This window comes from Musca domestica, unplaced genomic scaffold (genome assembly GCF_030504385.1).
Source record: "Musca domestica strain aabys unplaced genomic scaffold, Musca_domestica.polishedcontigs.V.1.1 11, whole genome shotgun sequence".
Lineage (NCBI taxonomy): Eukaryota > Metazoa > Arthropoda > Insecta > Diptera > Muscidae > Musca > Musca domestica.
In genome coordinates, this window is record NW_026712133.1 from 5233795 (window position 1) to 5250197 (window position 16403).

The 16403-nt window shown below is 32.6% G+C and overlaps 2 protein-coding genes across 4 annotated transcripts in view; both read left to right on the forward strand.

Moving 5' to 3' along the window:
• LOC101888976 (ionotropic receptor 75a) overlaps positions 1–16403 on the forward strand; it is an 814889-nt gene that overhangs the window by 69058 nt on the left and 729428 nt on the right. The window lies entirely within an intron of this gene.
• On the forward strand, positions 13020–14694 carry LOC109614204 (uncharacterized). The gene is made up of 2 exons (XM_020039555.2): positions 13020–14389; positions 14445–14694. The coding sequence occupies exons 1-2, from the start codon at positions 13415–13417 to the stop codon at positions 14451–14453; spliced, it is 984 nt and encodes a 327-aa protein (XP_019895114.2). The 5' UTR covers positions 13020–13414; the 3' UTR covers positions 14454–14694.

Here is a 16403-nt window from a genome sequence, read left to right on the forward strand (position 1 = left end):
CAGTATGGTCCTCCTTGGTCTTGACCACATTCATCAATTGCCATCTTACAGGTAATAGTCCTCATACGCATTTATTTAAGTATAGTCCCCACATTATATGTACCCCCAAACCCACTTTACTAACCAATATGTGGTTAGATAAGAAGATTTTGTATTCTCTTGAATTTATAATTTGGGTCTATATGAAATGAACTCTGAAATGTCAAACTGGCACTCATTCAGTCAGAAATTGTGGCAGAAACACTACAAAATCGTCATAGAATATACTATCATGAAAAATATGGACGTTAAATTTAACAAGTAAAAACTTTATCTTCGGTCGGACCAAACTTTTTATACTTTCCATCTAGGGTAAAGGAAACATTAGAGCTCATTATGACACACATATACCAATTTTTAGACATATTCATGGGAAAATTTGCCAAAAATCATCAAAATACCGAATATCGGGAAATACGGCTATATGGGGCTATACAAAAACGTGGACCTATACATACAATGTTTCGCCAAATGAGCAGGAACCCATTAAGACCAACAAATACTAATTTCTAGACATATCCGCGAAGAAATGTGGCAAAAACCATTAAAATGCCGAATACCATTATATTGGGACGATACCAAATCGTGGACCCATACATGCAATGTTTCGCCACCGGAGTTGGAACCCCTTATGACCAACAAATACCAATTTTTAGACTAATCCTTGAAAAAGAATAATCAAAATACCGAAAATAGGGAGGTACCTTCTTATGGGGGCTATACCCAATCATCCATAACGCAATACAAATTGCTCTGCTAAATTTTGGCGCTCTACGTCAAATAATGTCGGCTGTATCGTGATTTCAACAGACAGACAGACGGACATCGACTTAGAATTTTATGCTGATTATGAATATATATACTTTATGGGGTCTACGACGAATATTTAAGGATGTTACAAACGGAATGACAAAGTTAATATACCCGCCTTTCCAAGGTGGAGGATATAAAAATATGGGCAAAAAATTGAATTCCCATCTTACGGAAACGGGTTTAAAAGAGTAATTTTGCATGTACTATACAGCAATGTTATTTGGTACTAGGGGTAGGAGTATTTGTTGAAAATCGATTCACAGTTGGATATATTTTCCAAATTTTGACTTCTCTAAAGGTTCACTGGTATGAACTAATTCACATAAATTCCAAACAAAAAATTTTGGTGTAGGTCTCATTATGACATATATTATGAAATTATGTCTATTAAGTCAGTTTTTTAAGCCATATATGTTTACTTTATTACGCATCAATATTATCCAATTAGGAGTTACATATTCGGAATGATAGACCGGTGCACACTCTTTACTATTTACTTGTAACTATAACAAGCTTACCTTTTACCCGACGTACTGTATAAAAAGATTTCCCATCTTAAAACATTTCTGTGTTACCCAAATATGCCAAACATAGGCTGTAGTAACGAACTTTAAATGCGAAATTTAAACAATTCCGGCGAATAATGACTTTAATATTATACAATACCAATAAAGGAAGGTGAGTCTATATGTGGGCTATACGAAGACCTGGACCTGCATGGATAATTTTCTGGCATAGATTGTGGTACTCATTACGAGCTTCAAATTTAAATACGAAAATTAAAACAACGCCGGCCCAAAATGAAATCGCTGAAATCATAAAAATACCAAATATCGGGGAGGATACCGTAACATGGGGGATATACAATATCGTGGATCCGGGATAGAAATATATGTTGGTTTTAAAAAAAGTAAAACAATATTCAAAAATACATAAATAAATAAATCTATATATATATAAATCAATTGTTGTTCGTTGGTAATGGAATCAGTTGAGAACGGCTGAACCGATTTGCATAATTTTTTGTACAAACGTTCGTCTTACCCCGAGTTAGGTTTTGACCACTCCTACTTTTACGCTCACTGTTTTTATTTATCTAAAATTTTTATATTTCCCAGATAATGAAGATATCGATTTGAAAATTATTACACGACATACTGTTGACGTTCCCTCCAACCCTAGGGATTTATTTGGGGCTGAGGAACTGCCACGCATACTTCTAATCAATATATATAATAACCAATTGTTGTTCGTTGGTAAATGAATCAGTTGAGAACGGCTGGGACGATTGGGATATTTTTTTAATGTTTGTCCTACCACGAGTTAGGTTTTTATGCAAAGAAAAAGTGACTATGCCCAATTTTACGTCCATTTTTCGATTTACCTAAAATCCTATTTGCCAAAATAATGAAGATATATGCTCCACAGTTAGTATACAACGTAATCTTGACTCTCCCTCCAAGACTAGGTATCTGTGTGGGTCAGAGGAGCTACCCACACCCACTTTTATAGATCTATATGTAAAAAATTTTAAAAAAGCATAGTAAAACTTCAGTTGACGATGGCTTATTAGAAAAAACTTCAGTTGACGATGGCTTATTATTATCTAGAAAAATTGCAGAATTGTATTAACTGTTCTATTTGGATATGGAATTTTGTATAGAATTGTTTCAGAATACGTTTTGGAATAGAAAATTCTTATTGAAAAAAACCGAGAAAGTTTGCATATTTTGTGAACATGCCGTTGTATGGTTGTCATAATAAATGTTCAATTTTGATAAAAAAAATACTTCTCGAAGCATCAAAACATTTAAAACTCACCGTGCTTTCAAACTGTTATTGCCCTTATTGATTTCACAATACTCAAAACATTAAATGTCAAATTACAGTTCATTCGGTAGAAATTGTAACAGAAACATGCCATAATTTAATCGACAAAGATTTCTACTTCTATATCTATAAAAGAGGAAAATGTTTGTATGTTTGTTTGTTTGTAATTTATGGACTCGAAAACCGCTGAATAGATTTTCCTGAAAATTTCCATGTATACTGCAACATCGCCTGAAAGTAACATAGGCTATATACATTTTTGAATTTCCACTTGGAACTGGAGATATAGCATCAGAATCGGAGGTACCTCCCAAAAATTTAGATTTTATATGCACATATCTACTGATTTTTTGAAGATACAGTCTCCAAATTTGGAATACGTAACGGAATTTGGAACAAAAATAAGTTTGCCAAATTATATTGTAATCGGTTCAGATTTGGATATAGCTCCCATATATATTTTCGACCGATTTTTTTCATTTGATGCCTCAAACACAATATGAATGTTCGATTCCAATGAAATTTGGAATGTATGACGGGATTTTGATTAGAAAATACATTAGTCAAATTATATTAAAATCGGTTCAGATTTGGATATAGCTCCCATATATATTTTCCGCCGATTTCACATATTTGATGCACAAAACACGATACGTATTTCCGATTCCAATGAAATTCGGCATGAGTGGCTAAATTTGGTACAAAAATAAATTTGACTAATTATATTCAAATACGCTCAGATTTGATTATAGCTCCCATATATATATACTCAGCCGATTTCACATATTTGATGTACCCAAAGCGAGAGAGACAAAATTTGGCACCAGAAAAAATTGCCAAATTATATTGATCAGTTGAGGTTTGAATATAGTTAGCATATATTTTTCGGCCGATTTCATACATGTTATGCACCTGATATATGCACATGATATATATGACCGATACCAATGAAATTCAGAATGTGTGGCGGAATTTGGTTACAATAATAAATGTGACAAATTAATTGGAAATTAGTTAAGATTTGGATATAGCTCCCATATATACATTATCGGCCGATTTCACATATTGGACGCACCAATTTCAATGAAATATGAAATGTGTGGCGGAGTTTGGTGTAAAAGTATTTTTTTTAAATTATATTTAAATCGGATCAGATTGGGACATGATTTTAATAAGAACCATTGACCCACAACGCCTTAGGCTAACACTAAAAAACAACACAACAATTGATTTGAAATACGCTTATTACGGCGAAGTATGTTGCTATCTCGAATTCACTAATTGCAATAGAAATGACACTCAAATTCAAAAGATTGCAGTTTACTGCACGCTTGGTATTTGCTATGAAATAAATAAATCCGAAGGACAAACCCTTCGTGTATGTATGTCATGTTACTGCTTTTCTAATGGTTTTGGTTATTTACGCATTAAAATGGTGCAATATTTTTTTTTAATTTTTAATTTGTTTTTTTTTTTTAACCAACATATATTCGTAAATAAAATTTTGAATGCATATAAAATCAAAAGGGGTAGCGAAGCGCACCGGGTTCAGCTAGTTTTATATAAAAACATTTTAACATAATTTATGGGGTCCCTAACTTTTATAAACCGATGACACCTTATTTATGATAATTAAATTAAAGCCATATTTCCAGGATTTCTATTTAGAAATTACTATCGATCCTGAGGTCGGAAACTCCAAAAAATTTACTATATATGGAAATAATCCATCCAATGCAAAATTCATTGGGACCGCAATCAGTGAACTACCGAATATGAAGAGGCAATGTAATAAGCGTACTGTACAAAATAGTGGAGCGAATTGAAAATTTAGTAAGAAAAAGATTCATATTATCTGAAAATTCTTCCGAACCCTTAAACAAACCCGTAACTATGTGCTATCGTCAGTAATTACACTGCGCCCTAGACAATCATGTGGTTGGGAAATTTTTCGGTTGGTAGATAAAAATACCAAAAAGGGGGTTCCCTGGTCAAACATTTTAGGGTCCATTTTATATAGCTTAAACATACACAAAGGGCCTCAAATATTTTCCTCTATACTCCACAAAATTTAAGATAGAGTTTTAAATTTGATGCAGTCCTATTAGTTAAGTAGAGAATCATTCGTACAAAATATGTTTCAGGTTGGTCTGCATTGTGATATAGCCCTTTTTTAATTCCTTAAATGTTGGTTATTTGAGATTTTAGAAAGAACAAAATATTCTTTCAAATAATTAAAAGTATGGGACCAAGCTTTGGTATAACCCTTATATGAAGGATTCCGCTAATTTCAACTATTTCCAGGGTCTTGGTCACATTCTAGGTCACCTCAATGTTTTGTCAAAGTCAATGTTTTGGAGTAGCGCTCATATAAGGGTTCCTCCTGGTTTGGCTTAAAATGTGTGTTTAGGCTACTTTGGTAGAGAACTATCTTACATGGGACAATTACTCAATATTTTTATACCCTCCACCTTGGAAAAGAGGGTATATTAACTTTGTCATTCCGTTTGTAACATCCTTAAATATTCGTCGTAGACGCCATAAAGTATATATATTCATAATCAGCATAAAATTCTAAGTCGATGTCCGTCTGTCTGTTGAAATCACGAGACAGTCGATATTATTTGACGTAGAGCGCCAAAATTTAACAGAGGAATTTATATTGCGTTATGGATGGTTGGTATTGAAAATGAGACATGTCGGTCCACGTTTTGGTATAGTCCCCATATTCGGTATTTTGATGATTTATGCCACACTTTTTTCACGGATTTGTCTGAAAATTGGTATTTGTAGGTCATAATGGGTTCCAGCTCCGGTGGCGAAACATTGCATGTATGGGTCCAAAATTTGGTATAGCCCCCATATAACGGTTCCTCCCGATATTCGGCATTTTAATCGTTTTTGCAACATTTCTTCGCGGATATGTCTAGAAATTGGTATGTGTTGGTCTTAATGGGTTCTAGCTCTTTTGGCGAAACACTGTATGTACAGGTCCACGTTTTTGTATAGCCCCATATAGCCGTATTTCCCGATATTCTGTAATTTGATGATTTTTGGCAAATTTTCCCAAAATATGTCTAAAAATTGGTATATGTGTGTCATAATGGGCTCTAATGTTTCCTTTACCCTAAGGAGTAGGGTATTAAAAGTAATTAATGTTTTTTTCATAATAGCATATTCAATGACGATTTGAGTGCCAGTTTGACATTTCAGAGTTTATTTCATATAGACGTACATCTAAAATTTACGCTCCTAACCAATATTCTCTTGAGGGTTATAAATTCAAGAGAATACAAAATCTTCTTTTCTAACCACACATTGGTTAGTAGAGTGGGTTTGGGGGTACATATAATGTGGGGACTACACTTAAATAATTGCCTATGTGGACAATTACCTGTAAGATGGCAATTGATGAATGTGGTCAAGACCAAGAAGGACCATACTCCAAATATTAAAAATTGTATGCGAAGAGATTTCCTAGCCCTTTACAAACAAAGATGCCAAATAGGGCCCAAAAAATAAAAATGTGACCAAGGAAGGTTTCTGCTCAAATTACCAATATCTGCCAAAATTATAATAAAAAATATGGTTAAAATGTAAAATATACTTGAAATCGCGTTGTACCCTTATTCGAGCTCCCATATTATGACCTGCAAATGCGATTTAAGGTATCTTGAAAGTTTAGGAGGAAATCCTTTTCTTTCTAAATGTCCAATTCGTTCTACTATTTGGCACCTTTAATATTCGGTATTTTACTGATTGCAGTCTTGCAGTCTTAATGAATTCTGCATTTTTAGTTCTATTTGGACGGATTATTGTCATACAGAAGAAGTAGGTCTGAGTTTTGAAATGAGCCCCATGACGATTTGTCGGTCATTTTTATTTGTTAAAATGTGTTCGCATATTAAAAAAATATATCATGCAAAATAAAATACTACAATCGTATATTTCAAAAGTCAAAATTTGGCTATGTGAAATCAGGAACATGGAACAAATATAGTCCGCATACACAAAGGGCTTTTCCTTAGGATTTATTAATTTCTTGCGTGCAAGAAACTGCAATTCTTTTGAAGTTGAGTGGCATTTCTGTTGCAATTACAGAATTCAATGTACCACATACTTCCCCGTAATAATCGTATCCTCAATTAAATTGTTGTGTAGTTTTTTACTGTTAGCCTAATACCATTGCAAACACACTGTGGGTAAATGCTTCTTAATAAAATCATATCCCAATCTGAATCGAGTTCAATATAAGTTGACAAAAAGTACTTGTACACCAAATTCCGTCACACCTTCTATATTTCATTGAAATTGGTGCATCAAATATGTGAAATCGGCCAAGAATATTGTAACCAAATTCCGCAACATATACTGAAGTTCATTGGAGTCAGTCGTACATATCGTGTTTGGTGCATATGGAAGCTTTACACAAACCTCAACCGATTTCAATATAATTTGCCAATTTTTTTGTTGTACCAGATTTTGTATATTTGTTAATGTGCACTGATTTCAATAAAATTTGGCAAATTTATATAGTCTATGCTATTAAAAATCTAATTTTTTGGGAGGTACTTCCGACTCCGATGCTGAGATATACAGTGCAATTTAACAAATTTATATAGCCTTTGTTATTTTCAGGCGAAGTTGTAGTATACTTTATCTTCTATATCTATAAAAGAGGAAAATGTTTGTATGTTTGTTTGTTTGTTTGTTTGTTTGTAATTTATGGACTCGAAAACTGCTGAATAGATTTTCCTGAAAATTTCCATATATACTGCAACATCACCTGAAAGTAACATAGGCTATATACATTTTTGAATTTCCACTTGGAACTGGAGATATAGCATCAGAACCGGAGGTACCTCCCAAAAATTTAGATTTTATATGCACATATCTATTGATTGGTTGAAGATACAGTCTCCAAATTTGGAATACGTAACGGAATTTGGAACAAAAATAAGTTTGCCAAATTATATTGAAATCGGTTCAGATTTGGATATAGCTCCCATATATATTTTCGGCCGATTTCAAGCATTTGATGCACCAAACACGCTATCTATTCCCAATTTCAATGAAATTTGAAACGTGTGATAGATTTTATCTAAAAAATTGATTTTCCAAATTATATTGAAATCGGTTCAGATTTGGATATAGCTCCCATATACATTTTCGGCCGATTTCATGTATTTGGTGGACCAAACACGACATGTATTTCCAATTGTAATGAAATTTAAAATAAGTAACGGAATTGGGAGCCAAAATAAATTTGTCAAATTAAATTGAAATCGGTTCAGATTTGGATATAGCTCCCATATATATTTTCGACCGATTTCATGTATTTGATGCACCAAACACGCTATGAATCTCTAATTTCAATGAAATTTGGAATGTGTAGCGGAAATTAAAACAAATATACATTTGTCAAATTATATTAAAATCGATTCAGATTTGGATATAGCTCTCATATATATTTTCGACCGATTTCATGTATTTTATGCACCATACACGATATGTATGTTCGATTCCAAAGAAATTTGGAATATGTAACGGGATTTTGATTAGAAAATAAATTAGTCAAATTATATTAAAATCGGTTCAGATTTGAATATAGCTCCCATATATATATTTTTCCGCCGATTTCACATATTTGATGCACAAAACACGATACGTATTTCCGATTCCAACAAAATACAAAAATAAATTTGACAAATTATATTCAAATACGCTCAGATGTGATTATAGCTCCCATATATATACTCAGCCGATTTCACATATTTGATGCACCCAAAGCGAGAGAGACAAAATCTGGCACCAGCAAAAATTGCCAAATTATATTGAAATCAGTTGAGGTTTGAATATAGCTAACATATATATTTCGGCCGATTTCATACATATTATGCACCAAACACGATATATATGACCGATTCCAATGAAATTCAGAATGTGTGGCGGAATTTGGTTATAATAATAAATGTGATAAATTAATTGGAAATTAGTTAGGTTTGGATATAGCTCCCATATATATATTCTCGGCCGATTTCACATATTTGACGCACCAATTTCAATGAAAAATGAAAGGTGTGGCGGAGTTTGGTGTAAAAGTAATTTTTTTAAAATTATATTTAAATCGGATCAGATTGGGATATGATTTTAATAAGAACCATTGACCCAAAACGCCTTAGGCTAACACTAAAAAACAACACAACAATTTATTTGAAATACGCTTATTACGGCGAAGTATGTTGCTATCTCGAATTCACTAACTGCAATAGAAATGCCACTCTACTTAAAAAAAATGCAGTTTCCTGCACGCTTGGTATTTGCTATGAAATAAATAAATCCAAAGGACAAATAAATCCAAAGGACAAATGTATGCATGTCATGTTACTGCTTTTGTAGTGATTTTGTTTATCAACGCATTAAAATAGTGCAATATATTTTTTTAAATTTTTAAATTTGTTTTCTTTATCCAACATATATTCGTAAATAAAATTTTGAATGCATATAAAATCAAAAGGGGTAGCGAAGCGCACCGGGTTCAGCTAGTATATCTTCTTCTATATCTATAAAAGAGGAAAATGTTTGTATGTTTGTTTGTTTGTTTGTTTGTAATTTATGGACTCGAAAACCGCTGAATAGATTTTCCTGAAAATTTCCATGTATACTGCAACATCGCCTGAAAGTAACATAGGCTATATACATTTTTGAATTTCCACTTGGAACTGGAGATATAGCATCAGAATCGGAGGTACCTCCCAAAAATTTAGATTTTATATGCACATATCTACTGATTGGTTGAAGATACAGTCTCCAAATTTGGAATACGTAACGGAATTTGGAACAAAAATAAGTATGCCAAATTATATTGTAATCGGTTCAGATTTGGATATAGCTCCCATATATATTTTCGACCGATTTTTTCATTTGATGCCTCAAACACAATATGAATGTTCGATTCCAATGAAATTTGGAATGTGTGACTGGATTTTGATTAGAAAATACATTAGTCAAATTATATTAAAATCGGTTCAGATTTGGATATTTCCGCCGATTTCACATATTTGATGCACAAAACACGATACGTATTTCCGATTCCAATGAAATTCGGCATGAGTGGCTAAATTTGGTACAAAAATAAATTTGACTAATTATATTCAAATACGCTCAGATTTGATTATAGCTCCCATATATATATATACTCAGCCGATTTCACATATTTGATGCACCCAAAGCGAGAGAAACAAAATTTGGCACCAGATAAAATTGCCAAATTATATTGATCAGTTGAGGTTTGAATATAATTAGCATATATATTTCGGCCGATTTCATACATGTTATGCACCAAACATGATATATATGACCGATACCAATGAAATTCAGAATGTGTGGCGGAATTTGGTTACAATAATAAATGTGACAAATTAATTGGATATTAGTTAAGATTTGGATATAGCTCCCATATATATATTATCGGCCGATTTCACATATTGGACGCACCAATTTCAATGAAATATGAAAGGTGTGGCGGAGTTTGGTGTAAAAGTATTTTTTTTTTTAATTATATTTAAATCGGATCAGATTGGGACATGATTTTAATAAGAACCATTGACCCACAACGCCTTAGGCTAACACTAAAAAACAACACAACAATTGATTTGAAATACGCTTATTACGGCGAAGTATGTTGCTATCTCGAATTCACTAATTGCAATAGAAATGACACTCAAATTCAAAAGATTGCAGTTTACTGCACGCTTGGTATTTGCTATGAAATAAATAAATCCGAAGGACAAACCCTTCGTGTATGTATGTCATGTTACTGCTTTTCTAATGGTTTTGGTTATTTACGCATTAAAATGGTGCAATATTTTTTTTTAATTTTTAATTTGTTTTTTTTTTAACCAACATATATTCGTAAATAAAATTTTGAATGCATATAAAATCAAAAGGGGTAGCGAAGCGCACCGGGTTCATATATATATATATATATATATATATATATATATATATATATATATATATATATATATATATATATATATATATATATATATATATATATATATATATATATATATATATTTATTTATATAAATATATATATATAAACGAAAGTTGTGTTAGTTACTACGCTTATAAATTAAGAACCGCTGGACTGATTTTAACGATTCATACAAATTCGGAATTGTCTCCTGTCCGAAAAGTATAATATCCAAAAAAATCGCGTAAAAATTAGATATTTTAAAAATTTCATTTTGACTTTTGAAATGTACAATAGTAATGTTTTATTTTGCATGATTTTTTTCTATTTTGACTTACTTTTTCTAATGTACACTTGTAGTGTTTTTTATATATTATATTTGAATTCGAATATTAATACCAATTTATATAGTTGACTTGATTTCGTGAGAGATGAAATCGATGGCGGGTTACATGGAAGTGTAGTACCGAATTATGTGGTGGCGGAACGGAATAGTTGATATCGAAATAATTTAACGCGGTCACACCAAAGTTAAAAGATAATTACTTTTTCAAAATCGCTAAAAAATCACGAAAAAGAGATCTCATTGCAAAAATTCTCAAATTGGGAAAATATTAAAAAAAGAAATTTTCTATGGAGTTGAGTTTTAAACAGTTGCTGTAAAAAATCAGCGAACAAGTTGAAGATTTTTTTCAATTTGTTATTCTTCTTTTGTCATTTTTTTCAATTTGTGTTATCATATTGAATTCAGTGGATTATTTTGTGAACAAAATAAAGAATAATTTTTCACTATATACAATTTTTCACCAAAAAAATGAAATAAGTGCGAAATACGATGTTATCTGACATCTACCTTTAAACTCCAGGTCCTACATTGTGCTTCAGCTGGAAGATGCGCACACATTTAAACAAACAAAAATGATCGAAAAAGCCTAATGGAGCTCATTTCAAAGCGTGGACCTACTTCTTTCATGTGAATGAGAGCTCAAATTTTTGGGAGTACAATCAGTAAAATATCAAATATAAAGGGTGCAAAATAGTAGAGCGAATGGGACTTTTAGTAAGAAAAGGATTTTTATCCTTCCAGAAATTGTTCCCGAAGATTCAAGATACCTTAAATCGCTTTTGCAGGTCGTGTTATCGAGCATAACTCATGGATAAGGGTACAACCCGATTTCATATTTATATAACCATCGTATGATTTAAGCTATTTTTGGGGTCTTCGCCACTTTCTTCTATTTTTGGCCCATATTTGGCATCTTTGTTTCTAAGGGGGTAGAGAACCTCTTCGCATAAAATTTTCGGAGTAGGGCCCATTTTGTTCTTGACCACATCCATCAATTGATTTGGCTAAAAAATTGTATTTATGCTACCCTGGGGTAAGGAACCATCACGCAGATAATTGACCGTAGGAATTTACTTAAGTAAAGTCCCCACATTAGAGTATCCCCAAGTCCACTTTCACATCTAATGTGTGGTCAGAAAAGAAAACTTTGTATTCTATTGAATTTGTAACCCCCAAGAGAATATTGGTTGGGAACGTAGATTTCGGATATACATCTATATGAAATAAATTGGGAAAATATGAACAAATTACAAATATAAGAAGGTAGCAAGTATTTGTTGAATCGCAATTAATTTATACTATGATGAAAAATATGGACTTTATGGGGTCTCCAACTTACAATTTAAATGGCAAATAAAATTAATTCCCTTCTTACGGTAACAGTAATTATATTTGACAATTCTGAAATCAATCTGCCCTCAATTATGAGGTGGATAAAACTATTTTTACTTATTTAAATCACGTGTTTTTTTAGTTTGACATGCTATGCTGTTCTGCTATATTTTTGATTTGGCCTCTATTTGTAATCTTGGATTATAAAGGGTGAAGAATGTTTTCAATGTAGGTCGATGTTTCGCAGTAGTTCCCATATAAAAGTACCTCCTGATTTTTCCATATTTCAAAGTATTTGGCTAAAAATATGTATTTAGGGGTGAAAATCTTACACAAAAATTTCAAGTCCACCTTTTGGCGGACAAACAGGGGCCGGTCCAGGTAGTATATATATATATACATATATATATATATATATATATATATATATATATATATATATATATATATATATTTATATATATATATATATATATATATATATATATATATATATATATATATATATATATATATATATATATATATATATATATATATATATATATATATATATATACATATATATATATATATATATATATATATATATATATATATATATATATATATATATATATATATTTACATATTGTGGCATGTTAGCTAGTGTAGCATATGAGTTCTAAATATTACGATTAAGCTAAAACAATCAATTGTAATTACTCTCGTTTGTACGTAGGTAGAGATGAGCCGATGGGTGTATGTTCGTGTGTGTGCTTATTTGGGCTACCTAACCACAAGACGAGTTTCAGTTTGGGTTTGACAACGAACAACCACGGACGTCTTGTCATCTCTACGCTCGTACTAACGCATAAACGAAAGAAAATAAATAAAAAGGAGCGGACAATTGTGGATTGATTTTTAATAAACTGTAAACGGCGATACTACATCGGAAGTGGTTGTTACCCATAATTGAATAAATAAAAATTTGGTTTCAAAGTTCAAATTAAAAATGGAAGACCAACAACATAATCTCGGTACAAATTTATTGGAATACATAACTGTATGAAAAAACAAATTTAGAAAATGCTATGTTGCGATCAAAAACAATTATTGCTGTGCCGTTAGACAGCGAAGAAGAACAAAACGGTGACGTAGAAGAGGAAGAACTTAAAACAGTTGTTGGTGGTGTGCCCGATGGAAACAAAAAGTTACAGTCTGAAAATGAAAAAGTACAGTCGAGTCTTGCAGCACAAAAACCCTTAGAAAAACATATTGACAAAAATTCCGAAAACGAAAGAGAAAAACATACAGAATTCAAAATTACAGGCGGTGTTTTTGGTCCAGTTTCTATAAATTCGCCTAAAAAAGAAACGCAAATCATGGAGAAAGATAAAGTGGCACAGTTACGAGACAAGCAAATGGAACTGTTGCCCAAAGAAAACGAACTGTTGCAGAAAGAAAAAGAAATTATGCAGGGTGAAAATGACTTGCTGCGAGATTTATTTGCTTCGAAACTTGAGGGCAGACCATTGAGTTGGCTGCATTCACGTCGCGGTACGGCGACCGAAGACATTACAGAAACATTCAGTCAGTTTTGTGTCATGTTTGGATCAAAAGAGAGCAGATTAGAGCTCCGCCGAAAATTTGAGCGTGGTGTCTGGCGTCAAGAAGAGAATTTTATGGTCTACTACAATGGAAAAGTTGAGTTGGCAGAAAAATTAAAAATGGAGGAAGACGAGTTGCTGGAATATGTTATTGATGGCATATCAAATACTCACCTTCGCAGACAGACAGTACTGCAACACTACAATAACTTTGCAGAGTTATGCAAATCGCTGTCGACTATAAAATTACCGAAAGCAGTGGATGCAGACCACGGTGTAGCGGCTAACAAATTTAGTGTCAGATGCTATAATTGTAACAGTTTCGGGCATTATGCAGCTGACTGTACCAAACCGACAAGAGAACCGGGTACATGTTATGCCTGTGGAATCAGCGGCCACACCGTCGGCTCTTGTGACAAAAATAAAAAGAGAGAGACACCAAAAAATGAAAATAATTATGTAAGTTATTTTAACTTTAGCTTTAATTCTAGTGATAACATTAAATTTTCTTTAGAAAGCCTAATTGATACGGGTAGTTCAATTAGCCTGATACGAGAAGATGCATTGCCAGCAGGAACCAAAATTTTGCCTTTCACTAATACTGCCTTTCATGGCTTGAATTATTCTTTGTTGAAAACGTATGGATATTGCTTTTGTTTCTTGAAGTTACTAAATAAATGTTTTGAACTTAAATTGCTGGTAGGTGATAAAATGTCTATGAAATACTCGGTGTTGTTGGGTCGGGATTTTTTGGACAAAACTCAGAGCAGGTTGTTGTTGTTGCTGTTTGATGATAGGCTTGATTTAAAACCAAAACAAGGCATTATGCAAACATTGGAGTTAGTCGACAATTTAACACTTACCGAATCAGATTTAGAACAAGAACGTTTAAAGTTTGAGAACGATATTTTAGCAATAGATATTTCGTCAAATTATACAGATTTCAATTTAAGAGTTGGTGATGATATTTGCCAAGATACGCTGACAGAATTAAATATTCTCTTTAAAGAAACTTATGTAGATATGGTACGTCCGGAAGTACCAGAAATACATTATGAAATGAAGTTAATACTTGAAAACTCGAAACCTTTTAATTGCCCTCCGAGACGACTATCTTATTCAGAAAAACAAGAATTACAAAAAATATTAGATGACTACTTGCAGAAAGGGATTATAAGGTCTAGCGAGCCGGAGTATGCCTCACCTATAGTTTTAGTGAAGAAAAAAACCGGTGATTTACGAATGTGTGTAGATTTTAGAAAATTAAACAAAGTTACGGCTAAACATAATTATCCGATACCGTTGATTGACGATCTTCTAGAGAGTTTAGCAAACAAGAAAATATTCACAAAACTAGATTTGAAGAATGGTTTTCATCACGTTTTTATGAACGAAGATCCTGTAAAATATACAGCGTTCATTACACCACTAGGACAATATGAATTTTTACATATGCCTTTTGGATTGAAAAATGCCCCTTCAGTTTTTCAAATGTTTATAAACAGTGTTTTCAAGTACCTTATTACATCGGGAGATGTCAAGATTACTTAGACGACGTTATGATTGCAACTTATGACTTCGAAAAACATTTAGAAATAGTTAAAGAAGTTATGTTGAGATTAGTGAAAAATAAATTGGGGGTACGTTTAGATAAGTGCGAATTTTTTCGAGCCAGCATAAAATACTTGGGATATACCATAGACAACATGGGCATACGGGCTGATGATAAAGGGTTAGAAGCCATAAAAAATTTTCCTCTACCCAATAAAGTTCGGGCTATACAAAGCTTCCTTGGCCTTTGCTCATACTTCAGACGTTTCATTAAAGATTTTTCGATTTTGGCAAAACCACTTTACGATTTAACTAGAAAAGATAAAAGTTTCAGTTTTGGGAAACTTGAGCTCGAAACATTCGAATTGTTAAAGGGAAAAATCTTAGACTCGCCAGTCTTAGCCTTATATGACCCGTCAGCAGAAACAGAACTCCACTGCGATGCGAGTGCGTTAGGCTTCGGTGCTATACTTATGCAAAAACAAAAAGACAAAAAATGGCACCCCGTTTTCTATTTTTCTAAAAGGACTACAGATGCAGAGTCAAAGTTTCATAGCTACGAGTTAGAGACTTTAGCAATAGTTTATGCACTTCGGAGATTTCGTGCGTACTTGTATGGCAAAACATTCAAAATAATTACCGACTGCAATTCATTGACCTTAACTTTAAATAAAAAAGAGTTAAACCCAAGAATCGCTAGGTGGGCGTTAGAGTTACAGAACTTCGACTACATTGTTGAGCACAGAGAAGGACGTTGTATGCAGCACGTAGATGCTCTAAGTCGATCGTTAGATGTTATGATTGTGGACACTAATACCTTTGAAGAAAATTTAATTATAGCCCAAAACAAAGATTTAAAAATTATTAAAAATAAAGAATAGTTACAGACTTCAGACCATAAAAATTACGAAATGAGGAATGG

Coding starts and splice junctions, on each gene's coding strand:
- LOC109614204 (XM_020039555.2), top strand. CDS start 13,415: ATGTTGCGATCAAAAACAATTATTGCTGTGCCGTTAGACAGCGAAGAA.